Source organism: Typopeltis vanoorti, chromosome 25, assembly GCF_054136105.1.
Source record: "Typopeltis vanoorti isolate ZY-2024b chromosome 25, IOZ_Tvanoo_1.0, whole genome shotgun sequence".
Lineage (NCBI taxonomy): Eukaryota > Metazoa > Arthropoda > Arachnida > Uropygi > Thelyphonidae > Typopeltis > Typopeltis vanoorti.
The window spans coordinates 9,378,551-9,401,735 of NC_143573.1; the positions used below are offsets into that span (position 1 = coordinate 9,378,551).

Here is a 23,185-nt window from a genome sequence, read left to right on the forward strand (position 1 = left end):
AGATGGGATGCAGAATTTATGCTTGGTGAGAATATATTGTCTGAGGTAAAGGAAATAAGAGATCTGGGGGTGATAGTGGATAAGGATCTAAAATTTAGGGGACACATCGCCAAAATTGTGAAGACAACACAAAGACTTCTGGGAATGATGTGGAGAACACCGATGTGTAGAAGTAGGGAGATTCTTGTTCCATTTTGTATAAGGCTTTGATTATGCCACACATGGACTATTGTGCCCAGATTTGGTCACTGGATTTTCAGAAGGATGAAGAGATGTTGGAAAGTGTCCAAAGGCGACTGACTAAGGTAGTTTCTGACCTCTGGAATGTTGAGTATGAGGAAAGATTGAGAAGATGTAATTTGCAGAGTCTGGTGGAGAGAAGGAAGAGGGGAGATATGATAGAGACCTACAAGTTGGTAAGGGGTTGTTTATAAGATCAATGGTGGAGAAGTTCTACAGAGAATAGTGGGAGATCAGGAGAGAACCAGAGGTCATCCCTGGAAACTGTATAAAGAGGGCATGAGTAGGGGAGTGAGAGGCAGGTTTTTTTCGTGCAGAGTTGTGAATGATTGGAATGCCTTGTCTGAGAGTGTAGTGACTGCAAGGAGTTTGAGTGTGTTTAAGACACGGTATGATGAGATGTGTGTGTGTGTCATAAAAGGACCTCCCAGATGAGTCTTTGACTCCATGAGGTCTTGGGAAATAATAATAATAATTTAAGTCCAAACCATCTCTCTTAAAATACTCCTTCCTTTTATCAAACTCAGTTTTTCAAGTTTATGTATATATATATGTGTGTGTGTGTGTGTGTAAATAAGTTTTTTTACCTTGGGAATAATGTATATTAGGGTTACCAAGTAATTTTAATAGGTAAAGTTGATAACACTCTGTATTACTAAAACCTTGGTATTTAGGGTCTAGCTACTCACTGAGGAGACCTCAAAAAAGGTTGAAACCGGTCTGGGTAGTGACCCCACCCATAATGTATTGCAGTATACATCTCTTAGTGAGATGTGCTTTACATTATGGATAATACTAAGAATAGTGATCAGAGCTTTACCCACCTTTACAATGAGTTTCCCTAGTGTTGCACCACCTTTAGACTTGAACTACGTTTCAGGCGCAAACTTAACTGTTTGCTTACTATATATAGTATATAATATATATATATATATATATATATGTGTGTGTGTGTGTGTGTATATTTGGCTACAAAATAAGCATGTATCTTTAATATCTCCTATTTATGTTTTTTAATTATCAAAATGAAAACTTTTTTTGGGTCTCCTTTGATAAAAAGAGAAAAGTTTGCTTTCTCTAAATATAATACCTGTCAAAATTATTAAGGATAAAGTGAGATTCTTCAATTTGAAATAAATAAGACACTGAAATGGAATTATTAGTAAAATCCTTCTCCCATTCTGTCCTGCCTTAAAATGCTGTATCTCTTACATTCAATCCCTATATCATTCTTAGTTAACCAAGTCTCACTATGGATCTATCCATATTTTATAGCCAAATATACAATGAAACTTACAATTTTTTTTTCTTACTTTTGAAAATTTCCTAGAAAGTTTGCAACAACATAACCTTCTCATCTGCTTTCTTTCTAGTAAATTTTCAAAAGTAAAAAAAAATTTCTGCATTTCTTTTGTTTGTTTGTTTCCATATTTTGCTACTATGAAATATACATGTATCTGCAATATTGTCTATTGTTATATCTTATATAAGAGAAATATAAGCATTTTAGTTAATATTTTATTAACTAACAGAAATTTTATTAACACACTGAAAGATTTAGAGTGGTCTTGTAGGTCACCAAGAGTTTTTGGAGAGATGACTCTACACTTTACTCCAAATTTTTGAACTCGGTCAATTTGAAATCTGTGTTTCAGTCTAGTGAAGCATTTTATATTGCACCCACCCACAAAAAGGTGTTTGTGAACGTATTATAGCCCACCCACAGTTTGCACTGTGGGTTGGCTAAGGATATTTTTTTGTATTTTTAATTTATATTTTTACATAGTCCAGAAGCCCTACTCTAAAGACCAAAGCATAGAGGTGGTCTCATATTTAATTTCATAAATAACATTGTCTTTAAAAAACAATACTGCATAAAAATCAGGAAAAAAATTTTACTTATTTCTTCAAATAACAAAAGTATTAATGGAACTTATTTTAAATTGTAAAATATTGAGAATAATTATGCACTTAATAATTAAAATCTGCCCGGGGCAGAGCTGAATACTACCCGGGTGCATCCCCAGGTGGCGGGATCGGAGAACAGCCTTCAGATATGGAGGCTAGCTGCGATATAAGCAGAGCAATCTGGCGAATAAGCAGCCATGGACCAACAGCGACTGAGCTATCAGGGCATGGGGGAGCAGAAGTGGCAACACTGTTTCACTTAAAACCTCACAAAGCTCAATGACAACTCGGTGACATGGCGAGTAGTGCCGCCATTAAATAAGCACCTGCTGGGGTCACTGCCCCTGACATTGGGAAGCAGCATTGTCAGTACTGACACAAGGTTGAAGCCAAACGATGACGGAAAAGCTTGTGATCATCCCCCCCCCCCACCCCCCCCCCCCCCCACCCCCCCCCCCCCCCACCCCCCCCCCCCCCCACCCCCCCCCCCCCCCACCCCCCCCCCCCCCCACCCCCCCCCCCCCCCACCCCCCCCCCCCCCCACCCCCCCCCCCCCCCACCCCCCCCCCCCCCCACCCCCCCCCCCCCCCACCCCCCCCCCCCCCCACCCCCCCCCCCCCCCACCCCCCCCCCCCCCCACCCCCCCCCCCCCCCACCCCCCCCCCCCCCCACCCCCCCCCCCCCCCACCCCCCCCCCCCCCCACCCCCCCCCCCCCCCACCCCCCCCCCCCCCCACCCCCCCCCCCCCCCACCCCCCCCCCCCCCCACCCCCCCCCCCCCCCACCCCCCCCCCCCCCCACCCCCCCCCCCCCCCACCCCCCCCCCCCCCCACCCCCCCCCCCCCCCACCCCCCCCCCCCCCCACCCCCCCCCCCCCCCACCCCCCCCCCCCCCCACCCCCCCCCCCCCCCACCCCCCCAGAGCATGTCAGGAGGCTGCTTGGAAAGATAAAAGAGAATAGTGTGACAGGAAGGGTAGTCAGTGTGTTGCCTAGGTATGATTGTGGTGAAATGAGGCGAAGAGCAAGGATTATGAATGATTTCTGGCTGAAATGTGTGAGGAGATGGGAGTACAGTTGTTAATGTGTGGAATGAGTTTGAGGGACGAAGTGAGCTGTATGGGAGCGATGGACTGCATTTGAGTGGTTATGGTGTGAGTCGCTTGGAGAGACTGTTGCTTTGAAGGTAGAGAAGTGAATAGAGAGAATGAATCAGATCGAGAGGGAAGTGATGTGGAAGAGCAGGAGAGATTGAAGAAGTGGAAATGAATGGGGAAGTGAGTAGTATGAGTATAGAAAATGAGAGAATGGGTGTGCAAGAGGAGCAGGGAAACGGGGAGGCTCAGGGTGGACAGGGGTACACAGTGTGAGAAAGGTGGATGCTCCAAGAGGAGGTGAGAGCATGTGTAGGCAGGAAAGAAATGGGATGACCAGGGATCAAGAGGAAACAGATGAAATTGAAAAGGGTTCTAAAATGAAGACGCAGAAAGGGAAATGGCCCCAGTCCAGCATGGAGAGATCACATCGAGTGAGTGGTATCAGTGGAACTAGCTGTAGATCCAGAAATGAGCTGTCGTGTTTGCATACCAATGCTAGAAGTATAAGAAACAAGGCGGATGAAATGGTTCCACTAATTGCGTCTGTTCACCCAAAGATTGTCGGAATAAGTGAGACATGGTTATATGAGGACGACATCCTGACAGGAATAGAGATGGAAGGGTATGATATGTTTCATTGAGGATAGAAGGGATAAAAAGGGAGGGGGAGTGCTATTGATGATAGAGAAAGAGTTATGTCCATACAAGGTAGAAGATGCAAGAGGGAAATAGGGCCAGTGGTTTTGAGGCAGTACGGTGTGAGATAGAGGTGAATAGAATCAAATACTTGGTGGGATGTTGTTATAGACCTGATAATGTGGATGGTGGTGATAGTGAAATGTATTGTCAAATAAGAAAAGGGTGATCATTATGGGTGATTTTAATTATGGCAGTATAGACTGGAATGATGAGATAGCAACTGGAAGTAAAGAAAATGAGTTTCTTGAGTTTTGAGGGATAACTACCTCAGACAGTAAACAGAGGGCACACAAGGATTAAGGGTCTTGGATTTGGTCATCTCATCAGAGGATGTAATTATAAATGAGGTGTCAAATCATCCACCAATTGGTGAAAGTGACCATGAGTTGATTACCTGGGTGGTTGCCAGCAGTGCAAGGACCCCTGTGAAAAAAGGGTATATGTGGAACTACAAGGGGGGGGGGTGATTATTATGAAGAGCTCAGGAGACAGCTTGCGGGTGTAGCACGGAATGAGGAGTTAGCTGGAAAAGAGATCAATGCAGCTTGGGGGATTTTCAAAAACTATTTAGTAGATGCAATGTCTAAATGTATTCCAAGGGTGAGAAGGTTAAATAAGGTAGGTGTGAGATGGATGAATAAAGAGATTAAGCATGCGATACAGAGAAAAAGGGCATTGTGAAGGCAGCATAAGAGAAGTGGAAGTAACCAATTTCATGAGGTCTACAAAGACCAGGCAAGGAGGATGACATGGTTGGTGAGAGTAGCTAAAGAGAGGTATGAACAGCAGTTAGCTAATGAAGCCGAAAAGAATCCTAGGGAGTTCTTTCAATATGTAGCCAGCAAAAGAAAGAATGATTATGGAAGGATGACATTGATTGGAGGAAATAGTATAAAGACAGCTGTTGCAGAATGTGTGGTGGAGATACTTAATGAGCAGTTCATAAAGATCTTTCAATCTTGTGAATGTGACTTCATGTAGAGATTGAGAGCAGTTGATAATGGGGAGGAGAGACTGACTGTAAGTGAGCAAGAGGTGTTTGGGGAGTTGAGTAAACTAGATGTAAATAAGACTGTGGGACTTGATAATGTATCACCACGTATTCTGAAGGAATGTGCCAGAGAGTTGACACCTGCCTTGACATATTTTTTTAATACGAGTCTTGCACTTGGTCAAGTTTCTAAAGAGTGGAAGGAGGGCAAGATTGTGCCACTTCATAAAGGAGGTGATCGAACCCAAGCATCAAACCATAGGCCTATCTGTGTGTCAGGTGTTGTGGTTAAGTTGTTGGAGAAGCTTGTGAGAACTAGGATCCAGAGTTGGGTTGACAACAATGGTATAATCTTTGATGGATAGCATGGATTTGCTAAAGGGAAGTCATGTTTTAGTAATATACTTACTTATTACAATAAAGTGACTGCTTCCTTGGACAGAGGAGAAGGATACACAGTAATATACTTGGATTTTTTGATAGAGTACCTCATGATAAGTTGACAGTTATACTAGAGCAGATGGGGTTGGATATTAGATGAGTGCATTGGATTGGAGACTGGCTGTCTGAGAGGTATCAACAAGTTGTGTATGTGGGGTGTGATATCCAGGAAAAGGAAAGTCACTAGTGGAGTGCCTCAGGGGTCTGTTTTAGGGCCATTACTATTTAACTTGTATATTAATGATATTGTCGAAGATTTGGATGAAGATATTCAGTTATTTGCAGATGATGCAAAGTTGGGACGAACCATAAAGTGTAGTGAAGATGTTGTTGCCTTGCAAGAAGACTTGAATAAATTGAGTGATTGGGCAAGCAAATGGGGATGCGAGTTCAATGTTGCAAAATGTAAGGTTTTAAAATTTGGAAAACAAAGATGGGATGCAGAATTTATGCTTGGTGAGAATATATTGTCTGAGGTAAAGGAAATAAGAGATCTGGGGGTGATAGTGGATAAGGATCTAAAATTTAGGGGACACATCGCCAAAATTGTGAAGACAACACAAAGACTTCTGGGAATGATGTGGAGAACACCGATGTGTAGAAGTAGGGAGATTCTTGTTCCATTTTGTATAAGGCTTTGATTATGCCACACATGGACTATTGTGCCCAGATTTGGTCACTGGATTTTCAGAAGGATGAAGAGATGTTGGAAAGTGTCCAAAGGCGACTGACTAAGGTAGTTTCTGACCTCTGGAATGTTGAGTATGAGGAAAGATTGAGAAGATGTAATTTGCAGAGTCTGGTGGAGAGAAGGAAGAGGGGAGATATGATAGAGACCTACAAGTTGGTAAGGGGTTGTTTATAAGATCAATGGTGGAGAAGTTCTACAGAGAATAGTGGGAGATCAGGAGAGAACCAGAGGTCATCCCTGGAAACTGTATAAAGAGGGCATGAGTAGGGGAGTGAGAGGCAGGTTTTTTTCGTGCAGAGTTGTGAATGATTGGAATGCCTTGTCTGAGAGTGTAGTGACTGCAAGGAGTTTGAGTGTGTTTAAGACACGGTATGATGAGATGTGTGTGTGTGTCATAAAAGGACCTCCCAGATGAGTCTTTGACTCCATGAGGTCTTGGGAAATAATAATAATAATTTAAGTCCAAACCATCTCTCTTAAAATACTCCTTCCTTTTATCAAACTCAGTTTTTCAAGTTTATGTATATATATATGTGTGTGTGTGTGTGTGTAAATAAGTTTTTTTACCTTGGGAATAATGTATATTAGGGTTACCAAGTAATTTTAATAGGTAAAGTTGATAACACTGTATTACTAAAACCTTGGTATTTAGGGTCTAGCTACTCACTGAGGAGACCTCAAAAAAGGTTGAAACCGGTCTGGGTAGTGACCCCACCCATAATGTATTGCAGTATACATCTCTTAGTGAGATGTGCTTTACATTATGGATAATACTAAGAATAGTGATCAGAGCTTTACCCACCTTTACAATGAGTTTCCCTAGTGTTGCACCACTTTTAGACTTGAACTACGTTTCAGGCGCAAACTTAACTGTTTGCTTACTTGGGATTAGGAGTAAAATAACCAAGTTTATAAAATTACTTGGTAACCCTAATATATATATATATATATATATATATATATATATATATATATATGTGTGTGTGTGTGTGTGTGTATATTTGGCTACAAAATAAGCATGTATCTTTAATATCTCCTATTTATGTTTTTTAATTATCAAAATGAAAACTTTTTTTGGGTCTCCTTTGATAAAAAGAGAAAAGTTTGCTTTCTCTAAATATAATACCTGTCAAAATTTTAAGGATAAAGTGAGATTCTTCAATTTGAAATAAATAAGACACTGAAATGGAATTATTAGTAAAATCCTTCTCCCATTCTGTCCTGCCTTAAAATGCTGTATCTCTTACATTCAATCCCTATATCATTCTTAGTTAACCAAGTCTCACTATGGATCTATCCATATTTTATAGCCAAATATACAATGAAACTTACAATTTTTTTTTCTTACTTTTGAAAATTTCCTAGAAAGTTTGCAACAACATAACCTTCTCATCTGCTTTCTTTCTAGTAAATTTTCAAAAGTAAAAAAAAATTTCTGCATTTCTTTTGTTTGTTTGTTTCCATATTTTGCTACTATGAAATATACATGTATCTGCAATATTGTCTATTGTTATATCTTATATAAGAGAAATATAAGCATTTTAGTTAATATTTTATTAACTAACAGAAATTTTATTAACACACTGAAAGATTTAGAGTGGTCTTGTAGGTCACCAAGAGTTTTTGGAGAGATGACTCTACACTTTACTCCAAATTTTTGAACTCGGTCAATTTGAAATCTGTGTTTCAGTCTAGTGAAGCATTTTATATTGCACCCACCCACAAAAGGTGTTTGTGAACGTATATAGCCCACCCACAGTTTGCACTGTGGGTTGGCTAAGGATATTTTTTTGTATTTTTAATTTATATTTTTACATAGTCCAGAAGCCCTACTCTAAAGACCAAAGCATAGAGGTGGTCTCATATTTAATTTCATAAATAACATTGTCTTTAAAAAACAATACTGCATAAAAATCAGGAAAAAAATTTTACTTATTTCTTCAAATAACAAAAGTATTAATGGAACTTATTTTAAATTGTAAAATATTGAGAATAATTATGCACTTAATAATTAAAATCTGCCCGGGGCAGAGCTGAATACTACCGGGTGCATCCCCAGGTGGCGGATCGGAGAACAGCCTTCAGATATGGAGGCTAGCTGCGATATAAGCAGAGCAATCTGGCGAATAAGCAGCCATGGACCAACAGCGACTGAGCTATCAGGGCATGGGGGAGCAGAAGTGGCAACACTGTTTCACTTAAAACCTCACAAAGCTCAATGACAACTCGGTGACATGGCGAGTAGTGCCGCCATTAAATAAGCACCTGCTGGGGTCACTGCCCCTGACATTGGGAAGCAGCATTGTCAGTACTGACACAAGGTTGAAGCCAAACGATGACGGAAAAGCTTGTGATCAGAGATTTGCAGATGGCAATATGATTATATTGTGTACGTCTGTAATACTGCAGAGCAGAAAGCAAACGGAGAAACTACTGCTCTACCTTATCTCCAGAACAACCACCATGGCAAGCAAACCCTTACAATTGGCCCCAAGTTCCCGGCGTCCCTTAAATGGGACAGGGGTGCGAAGAATCTCTGAGCTCAAAATGGTGTCCACTTTTAAAATTGTAACTTGGAATGTTGGCAAATTAAGAAATGCCACAAGAGAAATGAAGAGGCTGGGCATCCGGATTTTGGGAATTTGTGAGACAAGATGGCCAGGATCTGGAAAGTGTCAACAAGATAATACGACAATGTATTACTCTGGGAATGATGAGAACAAACATCGACATGGTGTAGCTGTAATAGTAGATGAAGAAATCAATAAATCAGTAATAAATTGGATTCCATTTTCTGAAAGGATAATGCTGTTACAACTTAAGGGAAACCCCATTAACATAAATATCATCCAAGCTTATGCACCCACAGCTGACAAAAGTGAAGAAGATGTTGAAGAGTTTTATGAACACCTAAAAGAGATTAAAAACCTAACAAAGAAACATGATATAAACATAGTGATGGGTGACTTCAATGCAAAAGTAGGAAGAGGGGGTGATGGAGAAATTGTTGGCGAACATGGCTTAGGCACCAGAAACGACAGAGGAGATCGCCTAGTCCAGTTCTGTCAGGAAGAAGATCTAACAATAGCAAATACCTGGTTTAAACTTCCACCCAGAAGACTGTACACTTGGAAATCGCCTCAAGATAACCAACGTAACATTGTCAGAAATCAAATTGATTATATACTGATAAATAAAAGATTCCACAGTAGTATAAAGAGTGCAAAGACTTATCCTGGAGCAGATATCTCATCAGACCACAATCCCATAGTTGCAGAAGTACATCTTAGATTAAAATCAGCTAAAAAATCACAAAAGAAGAAAAAGAAAATTGATGTAGAAAAACTGAAAGACCCGAACATAAATAAAAGTGCCAAGACACAGCTTAACCTGCAATTACAACAGATTAACATAGAAGAAAATAAAAGTGTGGAATCTCTTTGGAATAGCTTAAAGAATGCCATCGTAACAACAAGTATTGAAGAAGTAGGTTATGTGAATAATATAAAACAACAGGAATGGATGACAGATGAGATTCTTTCTCTTATTGATACAAGAAGAATGTACAAAAACAAAGACCTTGCCAGGTATACAGAAACACATAACATCATCAAGAAAAAAATAAAAGAAGACAAAGAAAATTTGATGAAAAATTTATGTACTGAAATTGAACTGCTTCAGAAGAAACATGATAATTTCAATCTGTATAAGAAAATCAACGAAATTTCTGGAAAACTGAGGAAAAAGCAAATAGTGTCTCTAAGAGACGAAAATGGAAAAATAGTTCTAGAAGAAGAGAATAAAGCACAGATTTGGATAAAATATGTAACAGAACTTTTCAATGATACTAGACAGAAGCCTATAAATATAAAAGATAACATTCAAGGTCCAGCAATCATGAAATGCGAAATAGAGAATGCTATACGATCAAGTAAAACAGGAAAAGCCAGTGGACCAGATGGTGTGCAAACAGAATTTTTAAAATTAATAGAACCAGATAACATCAAACTTCTTGAAAAACTATTTAATGAAATACATGAAAGTGATTAATTTCCATCAGATTGGCTCAAATCTACATTTATCACTGTCACAAAGAAACCCAGAGCGAATTCCTGTGGTGACTTCCGACTTATTAGTCTAATGAGCCAAACATTAAAAATATTTTTGAAAATAATTCAGAATCGTATTTATAGAAAAAGTGAAGAAACTCTAAGTGAAACACAATTCGGCTTTCGGAATGGTTTTGGTACTAGAGAGGCCCTTTTCTGTACCCAAATATTGATACAAAAATGCATAGAAAAACAGAAATCTGTGTTTATGTGTTTCATAGATTTTGAAAAAGCATTCGACAAAGTCAGACACACTAACTTAATAGAAGTCCTTCAACAAATAAGGCTAGACGAACAAGACATAAGACTAATAACAAATCTGTATTGGAATCAGTCAGCTACCGTTCAATTAGACAACATTACCACCAGTGATATTAACATCAAAAGAGGAGTGAGACAAGGATGTGTGCTCTCACCACTCCTGTTCAACATATATGCAGTGGTAATCTTTAAAAAAGCATTGGAAGAATGTTCAGAGGGAATCACAATAAATGGAAAGATTGTTAACAACCTTCGATATGCAGATGACACTGTGCTAATTGCAGATAATATTATGGATCTCCAAAAACTCATTGACAGAGTATACATAGAAAGCCAAAGAATGGGAATAAATATAAACATCAACAAGACAACATACATGATCATCAGCAAACATCCAGCCTCGTCAATGAAACTGACACTCAATGGGAAAAATATTGATCAAGTGTCAAGATATAAATATCTTGGTTGCTGGCTTAATGAACGGTGGGATCCAGAAATAGATATAAAAACAAGGATTGAAGTTGCACGGCAGTCCTTCATGAAAATGAGAACACTATTCTGCAATAAAGACCTAAACATGGAAGTCAGATGCTGAATGCTGAAATGCTACGTGTGGTCTATTCTGCTCTATGGAGTTGAAACATGGACATTGAAGGCGACAACCATCAAGAAAATCGAAGCCTTTGAGATGTGGCTATACAGAAGAATGCTAAAGATATCATGGACAGAAAAAATTACCAATGAAGATGTCTTAAAATCCATTGGCAAAGCTAAACATCTTGTACAAATAATCAAGAAACGAAAAACATATCTTGGCCACATCATGAGAAACAGCAAATACCAACTTCTACAAACTATTTTGATAGGAAGAATTGATGGCAAAGGAACTAGAGGAAGAAAAAGAATATCATGGTTTGACAACATCAAGACGTGGACAGGAAAGAGCAGTGCACAACTGTTCAGATTAGCACAAGAGCGCAGTTTGTTCACCAAGATGGTCGCTGACCTTCGATAGAAGATAGCACAATAATAAGAAGAAGAATTAAAATGAATTGTAATAAATTATAGTGTAGGAAAATGAATTTTTCAGCAATTTTTGGAATAGCATATGCCAGGTTTCTTCATGAATATTCTGACTTCTGAAAAAAACTTTCAAGGAATACTCTGATAGCTAGTACCAAAAGAAATTTTCTGAGAAATTGTACTGCAGAATAATTTTACTCATTAGCCATGGAAACCCTTCTGTTTGAACAGTCGTACAGGATGAGGGGAGGATTCCCCCTGTTGGTTGGGTTTGTTATGATGCATGTTACAGGAATTTTTCTGCTTCTGCCGAAGCTGAATATCTGAAAAACATTCCAAATTGGCCGAATATCGAATCAAAACTGTATATTCAGCACAACCTGTGTGTGCCATTGGATTAGACAGACAGACAGACATACATATCCTACAATCCACTGCTTAGTCTCTACTGATTATTACATCTGACTGCTGCAAAACAGTTATCACTGCTTAACTGTTTTATAATTATTTTCTTTTTGGTGCAATTATCATAATTCACTTCAGTTATGAACATTGGTGTGATTACTTATATATTTAAGGAATTGAGTAGTTGTCATTTTTATATTTCAGTTGAAATTTTAGCTGCACTATGTGCACTTGTTATCAGTCACCCATGATTAAAATAGAAATGATTTTCAGTTTGCATACCTATGTCTTCTTCATATTGCTGAACAAGGTCATAAAATTTTTATGTTATGATTTTCTTATTGTTGAACTAGCGAAGTTATTCTTGATGTGAATGTGCTGATGAATGGGGTTTCTCATTCTTCTTAAATGTGAGCTTTGCTGAAGATTATGAAATAAATAGAACTTGCATGAATTACAAGTTCTTATTTCACTAAATAGTGTGGGATAAGAACTTAGGAAGACCCATTCCTTTGGACTATTAATATTTTTTAATTATACAGTAACAGTCACTTTCAAACCAGTTGTTCTAAGAATTCTTTCGAAAATCGTACAGAATTATTAGGACTGTTTTTTTTCAATGAACAATGGGTTGATGCATGTAGCAGCAGTATTGGTATAAATTCCTTAAGATTTTCATCGTAATGCCTTTTACACCAGTTAAACAGTTTGTGCCACCTGTATATACCAACCCAGCACATTTACCTCTAAGCAGACATTTTGTCATATAGAAGCAGAGTATTCTACTAGGATGGTTTAAATAAATAAATAACAAGAAGAGAGAGACAGACATGAATATAAGTATTTTCTCAATACAAACATAATTTAAATTCATTCACTGCAAATTAAAATTCAGTTGAGACCTATGATTGTAATACTAGTAGCACTGGTGTAAGGTGGAATTTGACAAGATCAAATACATAGTGTGGTGTTACTACAGACCTGGTGGATTGGTTGCTAGTGATGAAAAAATACATCGCCAAATAAAGGCGATGGACATGAAAAGAGTAATAATACTGGGGACTTAAATTATCCAAACATTGATTGGGCAGCAGTAAAATCTTATGAGAAGAATGAAACTGAATTTATTGAGCTGTTGCGAGACAACTTCCTGAAGCAGCATGTAACAGAAGGAACTTGAGATCAAAGAGTGTTAGATTTGATTATAGTGTCAGCGGGTGTTTCATTTAAAGACACAACTATTCAGCCTCTGGTTGGTGACAGTGATAGTGCAGTACTGACTTGGGATTTGGCTAAGTTTATGAATGTTCCATTCAAGAAGGGTTACATGCTGAACTACAAAGCAGGAAATTATGACCAACTGAGGAATATGCTGAGTTCAGCATAATGGTATCGGTTACTGGATGGGAAGAACATAAACAGTGCATGGGAAGCATTTAAGAAATGCTTAAATAATGCAATATCAGAATGTGTTCTGAGAATTTGAAGAATAAATAAGGTAGGAGTCAAATGGATGTGTAATCTTATTAAGCAAAAGATTCATAAGAAAAGGATGATGTGGAAGTAAAAAAAAGAAAGAAGGAAAAGAAACTGACTCTGCAAGCTAAAGATAACCCCAAAGAATTCTTTTGATATGTTGCAAGTACAAGAAAGAATGAACGTGAAAGAATAACTACTGAAGGCAGATGGTGTTGAGGATGAGATGCGAAAGAGGTTGTTCAGCTAATGAGTGCCCATTTCGTTAAAAGCTATCAACCTTGTGTATGCAACATTGAGCTCACTGCTACCTCATCACTGGATGAAGAAACTCACGTGCATGAGGAGGTGGTGTTAGAGCTATTGCACAAACTGAATAACAATTCACCAATAGGGACTGATGGGATATCAGCATGGGAACTAAAAAAAGTGTTCAGCTGAACTGGCTATTCCTTTAACCAGGCTATATAATTTGAGCCTCAGAACAAGGATGATTACACAGGAGTGGAAAGAATCTATGGTAATCCCATTGCACAAGAGTAGTGCAAAGACTGATGTATCTAATCATCAACCAGTCAGTCTCAGGAGTGGTGATGAAAATGTTTGTTAAAGTGGATTAGGGCTCACATTCAGAAATGGGTTGACAGAATCTCATTTTGCAGTGAACAACATGTGTTTACTAAAGAAAGGTCATGTTTTAGGAACTTACTCACGTTCTATTATAATGTTACCATTGAGTTAGACAAGAGGAATGGATACAGCATGATACTTTTGGATTTTTGCTAAGGCTTTTGACAGAATACAACATGGAAGACTGTTGCATAAATTGAAGAATATGGGTTTGGATTATAAAATATTTAGCATGGATAAGAGGATGGCTGACCGACAGGTATCAAATAGTGTTATACAGGGAACGTTTGCCTGCATGATTTAAGGTAACTAGTGGTGTGCCACAAGGATCAGTCCTTGTGGTTCACTGTTATTCAATCTGTACATTAATGATTAAGATTTTATTATCTTAATTATTGGGAAGGATTTGACAGGTGACATACAACTATTTGCTGATGATGCAAAGATAAGTAGGGTAATCAGGAATATGGCTGATTTGCAGTACTTGCTGAATGATTTCGATAGGCTGGAATTGTGGGAATAGGAAAATGGATGTCAGTTCAATGTCAGTAAATGTAAAGTCATGCACTTTGGCATAATTAGATATCCAATGTTGTATTATATTGGTCTGATTGTGCTAGAAGAACCTGATCAGGATAAGGATCTTGGAATGTTAGTAGATAGGAAATTGAATTTCAGGGACTATGTAGCAAATATTGCAAATACAACTCAAAAGTTAATTGCAATGCTGTAATGAACTTTGACATATAAAGATAAGGATGCCATTTTGCCTCTTTACAAGGCTTTGATAAGATCTCACTTGAATTATCGTATGCAAGTCTGGTTTCTGTTTTGATTCTGATACAGTGGAGAGAGTGCAAAGGAGAATGTTAGAAATGATGTCAGGATTGGAATACTGATTATGAAAACAGATTAAAAAAATTTGTAAACTGTAGACATTAGCAAACAGGAGAAAGAGGGATACGATTGACACTTACAAACTTCTGAAAGGGTCATACATGATTTCAGTTGAAGGAATTTTTCAATTTATGGAGGGTGGGGAAGGACAAGAGGGCATCCTTGGAAGCTGAGCATGAATGCTGCTAAGAAAATGGGGTGAGGGCTAGATTTTTCTTTGATAGGGTGGTGCATGATTGGAATGGATTGCAATTGGCTATTGTGAGTGAAGCAGTGTGAATGTATTCAAGAATAAGTATGAATGCAGGTGCATGTAGTAAGGGGCATCCTTGGATGAGTCCCTGACTCTTTGGAGGTCTCTCTTATTAATAATAAAATATATGGTTTAGTTTGAAAAGCTGAATTTAAATTATATATACATAACTATATTCAATTTTTCAGATATTAATGAACTGAACTTGCCCAAAACTTGTCAGATAGAATTTCCTGATCCTGATGATCTGCTCAATTTTAAACTCATTATTTCTCCAGATGAGGTAATGGCTGTTTCTTTTAATTTTAAAATGTCTGTTGCACATTCACAAGTTCAGTATTATAAGCAATATGTAATTCTGAATTATCTTAACATTTAATCACATTAAAATTAAGAAACTAGTAGTGATTTCATCTTAATTAATATTAATTAAACAGATATACAAATATTTTGTGATAAGTATTTTATTCCACTCTCATTATAAAAAAAAAAAAGTAGTCACCAAATTTAAATAAACAGAAGGATAAAATTGTTAACATTCAGTTCTTTCTTTTAAGGTTACACGGTGGTCAGCATTCATAGTCGGTTCCAAGGTCAATTAACAAATTAGATTTTATTTACCATATTGAAAGAGGTCTAAAATCCCTCCCCTCCAATTTAGCCAACAAAATACAAACGGAAACATCATACATATTAACTCTAATAAACAACTAAATTGCAACCTAACCAGAACAGAAAAATTGGCACTTAAATCACTGAAAAATAACCCAAACATTCGATTACAAAAGCAGATAAAGGTAATGCTACTGTTGTGCTTGATTCAGACAGCATACCTAGAAAAAATGAACCTATTACTATCTGATCACGTACCAAATGGGTAATTACAACCCTAAAAATGGCATCAAAAAGAAAAAATTAATCATATCGGTGATCACATGGCCAGAGGAAACAACCAAAAAACGTATACCGCATTATGTCCACGCTCCCAGAATTTATGGTCTACCAAAAATACACAAAACAAACATGCCACTACGACCGATAGTTGAAGAAATTGACAGCCCTAATTATCACTTAGCCAAGAAATTAGCGGCCACACTCAAGGAGTTGGTAGGTCATTCCCCCTCCTATATAAAAAAATACACAACACTTCATAAACAATATTAGAAATGTCACACTGAACAAAGATTTATTAGTCAGCTTTGATGTAACTGCCCTTTTCACTAATGTTCCTATCAGTGATACTATGCTTCTCTTACAAAACATATTTCCTCCTGATATCATGGTCCTCTTTGCCCATGTACTCTGCTCCAGGTATTTCGTGTGGCAAAATCATTTTTACCTACACAAAGAAGGTACGACCATTGGCTCACCACTTTTCCTTCCAGTAGCTAACCTTTACATGGAAGACTTCGAGCAGTGAGCTCTAGATTCAGCCAGCCTAAAACCCAAAGTCTGGCTCTGATATGTTGATATTTTTGCTATTTGGCCCCATGGCCCCAAAACATTAAATGCATTCCTAAGCCACCTGAACAAATGACACAAACGTATCCAGTTCAATATCAAGATTGAAAACAACAATGCTCTTCATTTTCTAGATACACCTGTCACACGTCTTCCTTCACGCTGCCTCTCCTTCATGGTCTACTGCAAACCAACAGACACAGACCAATATATACATAAAAACTCATATTCCCATCCAACACAAAATCTAGGGATCATCAGCACCCTCAAACACAGAGCCCTAGCAATTTCCTCCAACGAACAGGCTCTGAACCAAGAATTTGAAATCATCAGTCAAATGTTTGTAAAAAAAAAATGGCTACAATAAAAAAAAAAAGTTCACAAACTCCTCCATAAAAATTCCATTAAAAGCAAAACAGATTGCAAGACTGCCATAGCCATACCCTACATTAGAGACATTTTGGAAGAAATAGATAGAACACTATTTAAATACAACATCAAGACAACCTTCAAACCCCCAGCCAAACTAAGAAATTTACTTAGCTCCTGCAAAGATCCTCTTCCATACCTTGCCCACCCAGGGGTTTACAAAATTCAATTTACCTGTAACCTACCTTACATAGGGGAAACAGGATGCACATCCCAATCAGAAAAGAGGAACATGAATGCCACATTAAATACCTCCACTATGGTAAAACAGGCCTATCAGACTACGCTCTCCAAACATACGACAGAATTGATTGGAAAGGCATTAAGTCCCTACACCACACCAAAACCTGGTATGAAAGAAAATTCAAAGAAGCTTGTGAAATACTAAAACATCATCCAAATCTGAACAAAAATGGACTAATTATTCCAAGAATGTGGAGGACCTATCTTCAACCCATATAGCAACCAGAACAACCCTAGACATAAGAAAATCTCAATACAAAGGGACTGCAGAAATTTTTTTTTTTTTTTCTTTTTTTTGTCACCAGAGGCCAGGCTAGAATAAACGATTAACAAATATTATTTAAATTCATTGCTTAATGTAATTATTCTAACACGTGCATTGTCTCCATAAATTCTTCAGTATGAGTTTAACATTCAGCTGTCTGTCCTAAGCAACTGCCAAATTTACCTACTTATTAGAATCCATTTAAAGAGTTTGACTAAAAAAAACAGAAAAAAAAATTGTTGCTTTGTATTTCTTCAAAGGATTCTCTGACTAGTTTCAGCTCCTTGCTCTGTTATTCTGCTGCAGTTTAGTAATCCAAGTGCAATCTTAGTACTCTTCTGTCCTTTTCTCCATAAATTGGTTACTAAAATATAATCATATGCATGTCACATGATATACACCTGAGTGAGATGGTTGTAGCATCCTGCCTGGCTTAGGATGATGGGAAGAAATTAAGAAAGTTATTGACAGGTTTGAAGATGGTAACCATGTGAAATGATTTGAGAATTTGACAGTTTTGACACCTGTCATATAAGGGATTGGAACTTCTTTCTGTTGGAGTCGTATGTGATAGAGCATATTTGGCTATAGAACATATAATACCACATCTGGACTATTACACACAGATCTGGACTCCCAGATTCTGTGGTGATGAAGTTCTGTAGAGGATCCAGAGGTGAGTGACAAAGATTGTTGCAGATCTGTGGAATGCTACCTATGAGAGTAAATTGATGGTCTGTAGGCTTCAAAAATTAGCTGATAGACAAAAAAGAGATGGCATATTAAAAACCATTTAAGTTATTACCCCCCCCTCCCAGCTGGCCATGATGTCTATAGACATCCAGCTAAATCTGGATACGATTCTGTAACACCTGTTGAATAACATGGATAAGAAGAGCAATTTGGTCTCACTATTTCATCCACCTTGGCTGGTAGGAAGGTTAAAGGCGTTTTATAGGATTGACAGTGAAGACTTTTTTTTTTTTAATACATGGTAAGAAGGGTGAGAACAAGAGTCACTAGTGGAAGTTTGTATAAGAGTTTGGTTAGTAAAGATATTTCCACTAGGTTTTTTGCTTGGAGGGTGGTGAATGGGTGGAATAGGTTGCCAGAGGTAGTTGTGGGTGCTTCATCAGTGAATGAATTTAAGGAGATATATGATAGATATTGTGTGAATGAAGGCCAGTTTGTGAATAAGTGGATCTCTGACAATGAGTCTGCTGGCTCCATGGAGATACCTGTATAATAACATTTTATTATGTCTCAGATAAATTACATACATAGATACAATAATAATTATATGTACATGTATATATAATATTTATAATACATTACAATTGTGAATAAGATACTTGCAAGTTAATAATATTTTTAAATAATAATAATAATTTTTTAATTAAAATTTATGATTACATATTTAAATTACATGTGATACATACATTGTGTGCATTTGATTCCTTATGATTCGTACATTACTTTACATTACAAGCATTTGATTACATATGATACATTGATTACATTTTTTTAAAAAAAAATTCAATCCTTTTTTTTATTATTAAAATTATGATTACTTATTTACAACAGGTTTAATTCTGTTTTTTGTAACAATGAAATTCGTACAAATTTTTCTTTTTTTCTGTATATTGTATTAATTTCTTTCTTTGGGAGAAAGAAAGAAATTAATACAATATTTTATTTCTGATTTCTTCCTCAAAGCTTTGCAGAGCTTATCTGAGGAAGATAATAGATGGTGGTGGTGTTGTGGTTATGTTTCTATACTGGTCGCAAGCCAGGTGTTGATTTTACTGTTTGTTAGTATGTGTTTGGAAGACTTCAACTGCTATTACACAGTTTAACTTTTCTTTTCTTTTCTTTTTTTTTTTTGCAAGTAGGGTTGGATTTGGACATGGTGTGTTTGTTTGTGTCCTTGTAGTGGTGTTTTTTGAGAGGGGTTTGTCATAGGTTTTGTGTGTGTGAGGGAGAGAGAGAGAAACAGGAATTTCTCTAATTTTCATTCTCGCTATAATATTTATATAGCGCCTGTTTCAGTTCTCTGTATGTCCCTAGGTTTCTGTCGGCGAACGGCAGTTTGTTTATCATGTCAGGTACATAGAAGTTTCGGGTGGCTTTGCTGTAGTGATTGTTGTACTTATATGTTATGTAGTTTGTTGACTGTAGTAATGTTTTAACATCACTGTGTAGTGGCATAAGTGTTTCACCTTAAATATTTTGTGTTGTGTCTGTGCTGCCTGGATAAGTGTGGGTTGTTCCCAGAATATCAGTTTTACCATTTTGTCTTGCAATCATTGTAATCTGTTAAGTCTGTAGTCTGCGCAGAATACATATAATGTGATTGTGTATCTTAAAATGTTTTCACATAATGCTTTATAGATTAGCATTTTTATGTGTGTTGGGGCAATGTCTTTTAATCAGTATAGTTTGCTTGCTATTATCCTACGCTTGGTGTGTAGGTAGTTTATATGGCTATTCCAACTTTGATCAGCATCGAAGTAAAGTCCGAGATAGCATGTTGTTTTCACCTGTGTGATGGTTGTGGTTTTAGGTTCAGCGCTTTGTGTATAGAAGGATGAATGTTGGATAGTGAGATATTTAGTTTCTATGGGCAGGGTTTGGGGGTTTTTGAATATCATTCATTAGCTTTGTTTTTCCAGGGTTTATATTTATACATATGCCGTTTTCAGTTAACCAGTTAGTGGTTTGATTGATGTCATATTGCATATTTGTGTAAGCAATATTTGCATTGTTGTGAATGGATACTATGGCTGTATCGTCTGCATACGGGAAGATTTTACTTTTTAGGGGAAGATGGCTTATGTCGTGTGTGTGTATGTTAAATAGAATAGGACAGCTCCTTGCGGTACTCCACAGGTTACCGGTACCTCTTTGCTGTACACTGATCCTATACTATAATAGTAATATTTAATCAATTATATTTTGGATACCCAAAAAATCTGTCTTTTCCAGTCTTTCAGTACCTGCTGGATTTCTGTTTAATACACTGACTAAACATCTCTAATACCATGTTCCACATAAAGATGAGCACAAATTCAAAGACAAATAAGATGTGAGCAATAAGGATCGAAGAATTGAAGCTAGATAACTGGGAGGAGACCTACACTCACCCTTTTAAGATGTGTAGAGAACCAACCAGGTCTTCTGACTTAATGTCCATTCCTCACCTTCTTGGTGCACCCTGTATAGTATCTATCTAGATACTTGCTAATGAGGAAATAATTGAACGAGGATAGTCTGGCAATTTGGGATTCAGCTGATCAAACTATGTTCTTTTGGAGTTAAACCAAAATATAATGATAGATTGTACCACATGATGAAATTTCATACCGCTTTCATGTTTCCCATTAAACAAAGTCTGTGCTGGTATCGTCAAGAAAAACTAGGGCAAAAGGTGAAAAGTTAGCTACGGAAACAAACTCCACAAATTCCAAATCACCATTACTAGAATTCAAGATTGTTATGGTCCCACAGATGGTTCTGCTAATTTTCAAGAGATTAAGGAAGCCAGTGAACTCAAAAGGGAAAAGTTGACCTCTTTGAAGATCCAAACAGCCAAATAGGAAGTGATCACCAGACTTAAAAATATTTGGGGAACAATTAGAGAAAAGAGCAAAGTGAAAAATAATGGCAACTACCTGCTAGGTCATAGACCAGTTATTTCTAACACCATGTTCCAGTATAAAGATGAGCACAAATTACATGGGAAGAAGATGCAAGTAATTAGAAAAGTCTCAGTGACTTTATTATTATTGATAACATGAGAGAATTCAAAGGATTTAACATAGGAAGCGATCACCATTATTTATGGAGCAGGATAAAATTAAATATCATATTGACAAGAAAAATGTGTATGAAAGTTTTAAATAGAATTAGTCAAGTAGCTTTCAGGGGTGAACTATAGGCTCAAATACACAAATATTATTCAAGGAAAAATGAAACAGTTTGAAAACAAGAGCCAAATCTTGGAGGTTCCCATGCAAGCCTTGAAGAAAACATTCATTTGTTTAGCCAGAGAGGATGTTATGAGGTTATCTATAAGTATAGAAAAATCTGTACTCCATGGTGGACTTGGGAAATTAAAGAAATAGAAAGGAAAAGAAAAAAGTGTATTGAAAATTCCTATCAAGTAAGTCAGCACATCCTTTAAGAGAAGACAAAGAAAAATGTAAGAAAGCGAATCAGTGTAAAATAAATTTAGTTTAATCCTTTATCCAAGTGTAAGCAAACAAAGTTCGTGCCTGAAGTATCTTCAGGACTGAGGCAACTCGTGGTAAAGATGGACCAAGCTGTCATCACTCCTTGTCTTAGTATTTCCCATAATGCAAAGCACATCTCCTTGCAGAGATGTATGATGCTATGCATTAAGGGAAGGCCCACTACCCAGACCGGTTTCGACCTTTATTAAGGTCTCATCAGTGGGAGCCAGACCCAGAAGTGGTGATACTAAGGCAGAAGCAATGGAGAAGATATTTACCTATACGAGTTGCCAAAAGGTATACTACCTTATTATTAAATTACTCTGGATTTAGAGAAAGATGTTGGAAGTTTTTTCCCACTTGGTTAGACTATAATAAATTTAGTTTAATCCTTTATCCAAGTGTAAGCAAACAAAGCTTGCACCTGAAGTATCTTCAGGACTGAAGCAACTCGTGGTAAAGGTGGACCAAGCTCTCATCACTCCTTGTCTCAGTATCTCCCATAATGCAAAGCACATCTCCTTGCGGACATGTATAATGCTATGCATTAAGGGAAGGCCCACTACCCAGACCGGTTTTGGCCTTTATTGGGGTCTCATCAGCGGGAGCCAGATCCAGAAGTGGTGATACTAAGGTAAATATGACTTCTTCGTTGCTTCTGCCTTAGTATCACCACTTCTGGGTCTGGCTCCCACTGACGAGACCTTAATAAAGGTCAAAACTGGTCTGGGTAGTGGGCCTTCCCTTAATGCATAGCATTATACATCCTGCAAGGAGATGTGCTTTGCATTATGGGAGATACTGAGACAAGGAGTGATGAGAGCTTGGTCCACCTTTACCACGAGTTGCCTCAGTCCTGAAGATACTACAGGTGCAAACTTTGTTTGCTTACACTTGATAAAGGATTAAACTAAATTTATTATAGTCTAACCAAGTGGCAAAAAACTTCCAAAAGCAGTGTAAAAGCAACTAAACAGAAATAATGAGAAGACTTCTGGTAAGTCATTATAAGAACATAGACGATAAATATCAGGAATGTAGCAAAATGTTCTTGATACTATTGAAAAAAAAAAAAAAACTTCATAGACGAAATGAAGGAAAGAGTACTGAAATCATCAGAGATAATACAGATGACATGAAAACTGAAGATGAATATATTTTGGAGTAATTACTTCAAAAGATTGCTAAATGAAACAAGAAGTTACAAAACAATGCTAGAAAATATTCCAGAACAATGCAGTCAGGAGAATATAGAAATACAGATGGAGTATATGACATAAGACCAGAAATGCTCAAATATGGAGGTATAAAAGTTCTACAGTGTATCATTCATATGTCTGTTCACGGGGGTTGAATTCAAGATGATTGAAATTGAGCTATCATTGTACCCATCTCTAAAAAGGGGAAATAAAACTGAATGTGAGAATTATAGATGAT

The 23,185-nt window shown here is 37.5% G+C and overlaps 1 protein-coding gene across 1 annotated transcript in view; it reads left to right on the forward strand.

Moving 5' to 3' along the window:
- UbcE2M (NEDD8-conjugating enzyme UbcE2M) overlaps window positions 1–23,185 on the forward strand; it is a 107,939-nt gene that overhangs the window by 26,464 nt on the left and 58,290 nt on the right. Inside the window, exon 2 of the mRNA XM_090414268.1 lies at window positions 15,307–15,401. Coding sequence (XP_090270394.1) covers window positions 15,307–15,401 — 95 coding nt within the window. The remainder of the gene's footprint in view (window positions 1–15,306; window positions 15,402–23,185) is intronic.